Genomic DNA, 8,675 nt, shown 5'->3' on the forward strand with positions numbered 1-8,675 from the left:
ACTATACATGTATATTGCACGAACTATGATTAACCTGAAGTCAGTATAAGAATTCAGAAAAAAAAAAAAAAGAATTCAGCAAGAAACTAAGTTTTGAATAGACTATTGTGGTTAATTGGTCTGGGTTTCAACAGAGGGGGAGAGGAGCAGCTTATATTCACACAGCACTGCAAAGATGATCCAGGCACAGAAAATGCTACAATGCTGCTGAACAGCCTATTTTGCTCTAAGAAATGTCCAGTTTTCATCATTACTCTATAATTGATATCTCACATTTTAATTAGAAGCAACGTTTGCTGTTTAAGATAATTAATACTGCCATTGATTACACAGAGCCATTTTTCAGTACTCTTTTCCTTCCTTTTAGGAAGTTGGAACATTCTACGATATAATGCCAATATAAGACTGGCCCATGATGTAGGGTACCAGTACACACTGAGCCTAGAAGGCTTTATTTAATCAAAACAAGATGAAGTGCCCTTGCCTCTTCTGTACAGAGAGGCAGCGGGAACCCAGGGAGCTCTCTGAGTGTTTCTGGGGTAGGACAGAGGCCTAGCCATCTTGCCTTGACTGCAGTAACTGCTGGGATGGTGTTATCACTCTGGCCGCCATGTGACAAAACCTGGCCTGACAGATGGTGTGATAGAGACTGCTGTTTAACCTAATAGCCTTTTCCCTCATTCTGTAAGAAGGAACCCTTGAAGTTTAACTAGATACATGTTGACCCAGAACAAAGACTACCTCTCCTAGGCACTCTTGCTGCTAGGTATGTCCATGTAGTTAAGATCTGGCCAGTGTCATGCAACTGAAGCAATGCTCACGACTTCCCTCACAGGGAAGGGTCATGTCCTCCCCTCCCCCTTCCTCCCCTTTTAATGGCTGGAATGTGGACACAAGGTTGAACCAGCTTGGACCATGTGGGTTGGGACAACACCCCAAGGGTAGCAGAACAAGAAAACAGAAAAGCCTGGGTGCCAGTCAACTTTCTAGATGAGGGATAACACAACAGATTGGACTTTCACATGAGAAATTTCATATGAGAAACTTACTTACACAATTACAGGTCTCCATTACATACATCCGCCCCTATATTCTAATCAACGCACAAAATGAGGGAACACATTGCCCCATGATATCTTCTCTGTACAAAGAAAGCCCTGAGGACATTGAGACCCTGGATCAGGCTGTACCTGAAGTGAGCGCCACAGCTGAATTTTTCAGTTACAGTATGCGAAAGCAAAATTCTATTCTATTTTCTTAAGATGATCTAAATTAAGGTGATATTAATTTATCTGAGAGTGCTGGCTCTTCTTTTTCTTCAAGGCACAAACGTATCTGTTTTGGAAGAAATACTTTGCCTGACATTTACATAGTCCTTTTAAACTAGTTTTCCTACAATTAATGAATAGTTTGCCCAAAAGAATATTCCTGATTGATATAGTTAGTGGGTCTGAGCAGCAGTTTTAGCTTTAGAGCTGAGAATGAAAAATGGTGACTCCAATATAGACAGGTGACTCCCCACAGACTAGGCTGTTTTAGGACAAAATGTCTCAGATATGGATGGAATGTTATACAACAGTATCTGTTTCCTACTCTCCCTGTGCCTTGGACCATGTTGAGTCCTCAAGGTTAAAGATGTGAGGAATGGAAGTTTGATGAAACAGATAAGAATGACAAAGGGCGCAGAGTAAAGGAGGGGGGCCCTTCCCCCTATCCTGCACAAACCTATGCCTCCATGGTACTCTGAGGTTTGGCAACTTCTGTGAACAGTGTCTTTTGCTTTTTATTATTATTAAAAAAAACAATTGGTTTGTATACATTGAACCCTCTAGTTGGTTCTAAAAATGACACTGATTCTTTTAGGTTTCTACTGATAGTCACATTTTCTACAAGTAAGGTTGCTTCCTCATACTTCCCTGCTTTATCATATTTGCTCTAACAAATGTTCCTTTAAAGTTAGTTAGAATGATGAAAGGGTTAAAGGTTTTACGCGGGTATGGGGAGGAGAGACTGTCACAAGTGCTCTTATCTTGAGTCTGATGAGCTTCAGAAGTAGTCATACTTTTATAATTTCAGGGATGTTATGACACCGGCCTTTTTCTTGGAAGTAGATCAAAAGTGTTCCCCAGATTCTCAACAAGATCAGGTACAAATATTTCTACTTTACCCTTTTGGAAATCCTAACTCCACTTATGGTTTGAACTTAAAAGAATTTTTAAAAATTGGGGTCCTTTGAGCTTTTCAGACTACAGGGACAGATACGAAAGATAATTAACATCATTCTAAATCTTACGAATAGCAGTCCTACAAACATATTTATTAAAAGATGTGCTGATTAATTGGAAAACAGAGACAAGGGTACTTTCCAGTCAAGAAGGGATTTCAACACTGCTAGTTGTCATTCACTGTACAAGCAAGGGTTTTATACATTTAACAGAAACAATGAATTAAAAAATCAGAAAGTCTAGATTCTAGTATGTTTTATTTGTAACTAATCACATACAAATCACTTATCCGTAAAATAATGATTAACAACTATTCTCTAATTCACAAATATAGCACGAAACCAAATTCTTCCCAAGAAAATCTCTTTGTAAACCAAGATATTACTACTATTTCGCTTAGGCCTTAACTTAAAGGTTGAAAATGACAATTGGAGAATCTGTCTTTTATCAATCAGTTGCACACCTTAATTCTGCAGAAGGATAGTCTGGTTGAGATCACCACTGTTCTATTTCAACCCGACAAAGGAAAAAGCTATCAACAAGAAGTTCCTGGTGAAGAAAAAGTTGGCCAAAAAAATAACCCTATTGAGAAACAGCTTTGTGTTAAGGACAGTGCCGAAAACAACCTTGATGTCAAATGGAACAAAACTGAGCCTCAGGCAACTAAAAGCATGTCTGTCCTTCTGAAGGAACACATACTGGTAGGATAAGCAAGCATCTTATTTCACTAAAAATGTTGAACAGGAATGTCTTGTAGAATCTTCAAACAGCCCATCAAAATGGCTAAGAAATATCTTTAAAAAAAAAAACAACCTTTTACGTCTTCCCCTCTGTTTTCATCCTATGGTATTTCAATAAAAAATCCAGTTCCCTACCAGAAAGAGCACATTCCTCTGTACTCTGCCCGGGTGTAAGAAATGTTAGCACGCTGTCACTAGAGAATAAACACAGAAGAGGAATTATCATGTCACTGAATGAAGATTCAGGGAGATAATTCTGATTGTGTGTAGAAAAAGTTATACACCATAAACATCTGGTCACTTATCATGTATATGTATCAATAACAACTATATCTAATAAACCCTCAAGAGGTAAGCACTTATGTTTTCATGTATTTAACAATGTAAGTCTTGTGTGATTTATTCTCTATTTCTGGACTTTCTTTCCCTTACATATGCTGACAGAAACAAAGACTGGAGCATGGTTCATAGAGAAACACAGAACAGATACAAATACCATAATAAAATAGCCTTGTACACCACTGTATAGAGAAATATTTTAGACGAAATATACTTTCACTACTGGCCCCAAATGCTATCATCCACTTATGTTATTGAACTGTAAACTTTTAATAGAAAAATACCTTTAAGCTGATAATAACATTTAGCGACTTACAAAACTGACAGAATTTTTCAATGCTACACAAAACAGTTCTATACACAACTTAGAGTTTGAAAATTCTTTGCTGGCACTTGATCTTATAGTTGACAGACACAATAACTACTGATTTCAATAAAATACTGTTCTTAACTAATACATACTTTCAAAACCAATATTACTCACAAAACAGTAAAGAATAATCACATCTTGTTGACAAATCTTCTAAGATAAACACCAAAACTGTACAGCCAAAATATTTTAAGAATCACATAAACTTTTTAGGACAGTGGATAAAAATTTTCACAATCATGTCCAGTGAAAAAAGGATTATTCCTCTGATTCAGTGAAGCATGTATCAAGTATAGATTTAAAATATGAACCTACAAAGCAAGTTACTGGGTTTTTTTTTTTTTTAAAGGTTTTTAGATGATTGGTGACACTACTAGAATGGAATTTTTTTAGATGGAAAATTGGTCACTATTTGCAAATACACGTTATATTACAGATTTAAAACTGAAATTTCTTTTCAAACAGTAGAATCCTGTTTTTTTGTTTTTACTTTCAGTGAGCTTATGACCATTCTATATATTATCACAAATGAAATCACCGTTCAGTCACATTAAACATATGTATTTTTTTTTTCACAAAAGAGGAGAAAACTGAACTAAAACTTAGCAGACTATATGTGTTAGAACACATTTTGTAAAAACCCACTAGTTTAAAGTTTTGGAAATCTACTACACTGTTCTGAAGGAAAATATATGCTTTCCAACCCTCTCTAATAATTCCTAACCAATCAGTTTTTCTATTGTAGAAATTAAAATTCAAGTTGAAGTATTTGTGGCACAAGACAGAATGTAAGATTTAATAATAGAAGACTATTGATTACAACTAACTTATATTGTCATCAAACATAAACATACTAAACAATCAACACTGGACTTTTAGAACAGTAAATTATTAAATAGGTTGATTTCTTTTAATGTTTAAATTCTGTAACATTAAATTACGTTAGTATTTCAAACAATACCCTTTCTAAACCAAACCTGAAATTAACCAACTTTTTTTTTTTTTTCCAGCAAAACGAAAGGGTCTCTTTAAGATACCTTCCAAAGCAGTAAAAACACCTTAGTGTTTCAGCTTATCTATAACACACTCTGCTGACCCTGCACATTTCACTGAGGGGCTACCTGAACCCACAAATCATCATCAGATAAAGAACTTGAACTTCCTGACTCAGAGTCCAGCTCACTGAATCCACCTAAATCCCACTCAGTGCTAGATTCACTGGGCACTTCTTCCTCCTCAGTGAGAAAACTCTGACCAGGTTCAAGGCAGGAAGGATAAACGCGAGCTGAGAGGCAAAAAAAGTTAGAATCAAACTGGAACAGGCCTAATGTGGTACCTATATTAATCCACTGGTCACCCCTAATATCATATTCATACACAGTCACCCGGTTCTTTTTCCACTGCGGGGTGCGTGAGGTGATCAGCAACAGTTTTTGGCCGTGATTGATAATCCGGTAGTTGTTAGTCTCTGACACCAAGGGAATGTTATTAATCTGCCTCCACTCTCCCCTGACTGGATTGTACACCTTCATGACAGGGATGTCGCAGATGCAATAGATCTCATCATTGAAGACACAGGCTTCCTGAAAATCATTGCGCTTCAGAGAAACACACTTCAGCCACATATTGTGGCTGGGATCAAAGCAGAACATGCGCTTACTATTGAGAGCGTAAAGATAGTTCTGAATTACCATCAGATCGAAGGAAATAAAAGAATGGGGCAATGGAGCCACCAGTGCCCACTGGTTCCTCTGGACACTGTAGCACTCCACCTCCTTCAGTTTAATGCCGGTAATAGGGTCTCGCCCACCCAAAATGTAAATGTAGCCATTGAGGTACGCCACATCCATGCCCTCACGGCAGAGCAGGCGGTCAGCAAGTTGCTGCCAGCTATTCTGGGCTGGTTTATACACCCAGAGGTCTTTCCTGGGCTGGGCGGCCAGATAGATGTCATGGTCTGGAGAGACACAGACAGCTAAGGTGGTCACAGTCCTAGTGTGAGCAAGGCAGGTCAAAGGTGATGGCACTTTGTAAATGTCCCCCGAGTATGGGTCACAGCACAGAAAGGGATCTCTGGGATGTCCAAAGAAGATCACCATCTTCTTGGCATACACACCCAGCCTCTGGGGTGGATTTTCTGCCACCGATACAACAGAGCTGCTGCTGCAGCCGCCGCCGCCGCCGCCACCAGCGCCACTAACGACACTGCTAACGCCGCCGCCGCCGCCGCTGCTGCTGCTGCTGCCACCGCTGCTGCTCTCTGGCTTTGGCACCAGAGACTTGCACAACGTGTCACCATATCGCATCTGCCGGGCCCCTTCAACAAGGTCCAGACAGTACTTCTTCACCATGGTGTTGGTCAACAGCCCCTCCAGGTAATTCCGATCTTCATCGGTGAAGTGTGTCCAGCGGACACACTTGAAGACTTCTGCAGCGCTGGGACCCCGCTCCTTGGGAGCCGCCTCCAACCACTGCACCGCCACGTGGCACACGGTCTGCTCATGCTCGATGTTTAGGCTGTCCAGGCGCAGGACAGTCAGAAGTTGGGCCAGGGTCAGATCTGCCAGAGACTCCTCCCGAATCGAACCCATGCGGCTGAGCTGCTTGAAGTTGTGGGCTATAAACGACTGGGCCTGTGATCGCAGCTTGCGATGGCCAAACGCGTCGGCGAACTTGAAGATGGCCGTGCAGTTGGCCAGGTCAAGACGGCGGGCTAGGAAGGAGGCACAGGCTTCACGCACATACTCGAGCTGCAGCATGTCGGAGGCGGCGTACAGGCGCTCCACGTTGGATTCACTCAGAGACACACGACCCGTGTAGCAGTAATCGACCAGCACCTCGAAGGACTCGGCATCCACATCGTGCATGGTCACGTTCGTCTGGTGACTCTCGTACATGCCGCCGGTGAACATGCTCTTGAAGTAAGGACACGCGGCAGCCAGCACGTTACGGTTGCAGGGGAAGAGGCGGCCCGTGCCAGGCCCACTGCCAGGCGTGACCACCTCGATGGTCACATCACAGAGCAGCCGCGCGTCGTAGAAAGACTTGAGCTGAGCCAGCAGGGCTGCGGAATGGGCCGTGTCCTTCAGCTCCTCCGGGCCCGTGAAAAAAGCTGAAACCGTGGGTTTGTGAACCCTTTTGGGCCGCTTCCCGCCGCGGGGACTGGCAAGGCGGCGAGAGCGCGAAGCTTCTTCCCGGGACTGCATGGTGGAGATGCTGGCGGAGAGCTGAGGACGAGTACGGGTGCAGGGACCGGGCTCTGGCGCCTCCTCACCCTCTGCTCGCTGACGCTAAGACCGCGGTGTCTCCGGAGAGACTGCAGCACGGGTCCATTTATTTAAGTCAACCCTAAGCCGCGGTGCCGCCTCCCTCGACCGCGTAGACCGCGTCCGACTCACCCGTTTCCAGTTCCACGCCCTTTCTCCGCCTCAGCTCGCCCTCACAGGACCTACTGGCTGGAACCGAGCGATCCACCACCGCCGCGCTGGCAACACCAGTAGGCGTCCAGGAGAACTACGGCTCCCAGGTTACCTTTCGCGCCTCGAGGCACGCCGGGGCCCTCCGGACTCTGCGGCATAGGCTGCGGCACCAGCTGCGGCACGGGCTGCGGCACGGTAGCCGCTTTGCATGTTGGGAGTAGTAGTAGCCGCAACAACATCGCGAGATTGTCGGCTGTTCATTGTTTCGGATGACGGAGTTAGAAATCGCTATTTCTCTTCTATTCGGTGTTATGGTTTCGAACTTTGGGTGTGGAATTCAGTTTAGATACCCGTTCTAGTGTTTATCAGTTGTTTGACTTCTCAGAGTTCTTGTTTTTGAAAACGTTAATAGCAATAGTATTTCATAGCGTGTGACGACTGAACTAAATTGCATAGGTGATATACCTCTAAACGTAGGCTGGATATACTTGCTCTCAATAAATATTTGTTGATTAGTAGAATAACATACTTATACGTAGTACCCATAATATAAAGTTTCAATAAGTTTTAGCTTTTCTTCTAACGTTTATGAAAGATGTAGCAACCTCTCATTTGAAATCATGAGCCTGTAGGAAAATGGGAAAAACCCTGCAGGTTTCTGCAGAGACACTTTAAGTTTTGGGAGTTTTGTTTTTTTAATAAATAGATTTTAAGATCAGTTTTAGGTTTACTGGAAAATCCAACAGAAAGCTACAGGAAGCTCCCACATATTCCACCCCTTCTCCGTTTCCGCTGTTTACAACATATTGCATTAGTGTGTGCCGTTGTTACAAGTGATGAACTTAACACTGATATATCATTAATTAAAGCGTGTAGTTTAATGTTAGGGTTTACTCTTTGTGTTGTACAGGTCTGTGGGTTTTGAAAAATGTATGTCATGTACCTATCATCATTACAGTAATATACAGAATCGTTTCACGGTCCTAAAAATCCTCTGTTGAATCTACTTATGCCTCCTCTTCCTTGCCCCCCAGCCCCTGGGAAACATTGATCTTTTTATTGTCTAGTTTTATCTTTTCCAGAGTGTCTTGCAGTTGGAATATATCTTCTTTCACTTGGTAATATTCAGTTAAGATTCCCATGTCTTTTCACGGCTTGATAGTCATTTCTTTTTATCATTGAGTAATATTCCATTGTGTATGTATACCAGTTTACTTATCCATTTCCCTGCTAAATGACATTTTGTTTGCTTTGAATTTTTGCAATTATGAATAAAGCTGCTATAAACACTCGTGTTGGTTACTGCATGGACATAAGTTTTCAACTCATTTTGGTATATGCCAAGGACTGTGACTGCTGGATCACATGGTAATACTATGTTTAACTTTGTAAGGAAGTGCCAAAATGTTTTCCAAAGTGGTGGCCTGTACTTTTTTGCATTCCCACCAGCAATTAATGAGCGTTCCTATTGTTCCACATCCTCCCTAGCATTTGGTATTGTCAGTATTTTGGATTTTACACTGTACAGCCTTTAAACTTGCCTCTCTGGGAGAAAATTCTGAAGGATCTGATCATATTTTAA

The 8,675-nt window shown here is 42.0% G+C and overlaps 1 protein-coding gene across 1 annotated transcript; it reads right to left on the bottom strand.

The window, feature by feature from the left end:
* Positions 1–2,465: 2,465 nt before the first annotated feature.
* Positions 2,466–7,176, bottom strand: KBTBD6 (kelch repeat and BTB domain containing 6). The gene has a single exon (XM_024765483.1). It carries the CDS (start codon positions 6,878–6,880, stop codon positions 4,781–4,783), a length of 2,100 nt encoding a protein of 699 aa, XP_024621251.1. The 5' UTR covers positions 6,881–7,176; the 3' UTR covers positions 2,466–4,780.
* Positions 7,177–8,675: the final 1,499 nt, after the last annotated feature.

This window comes from Neophocaena asiaeorientalis, unplaced genomic scaffold (genome assembly GCF_003031525.2).
Source record: "Neophocaena asiaeorientalis asiaeorientalis breed wild unplaced genomic scaffold, Neophocaena_asiaeorientalis_V1.1 scaffold271, whole genome shotgun sequence".
Lineage (NCBI taxonomy): Eukaryota > Metazoa > Chordata > Mammalia > Artiodactyla > Phocoenidae > Neophocaena > Neophocaena asiaeorientalis.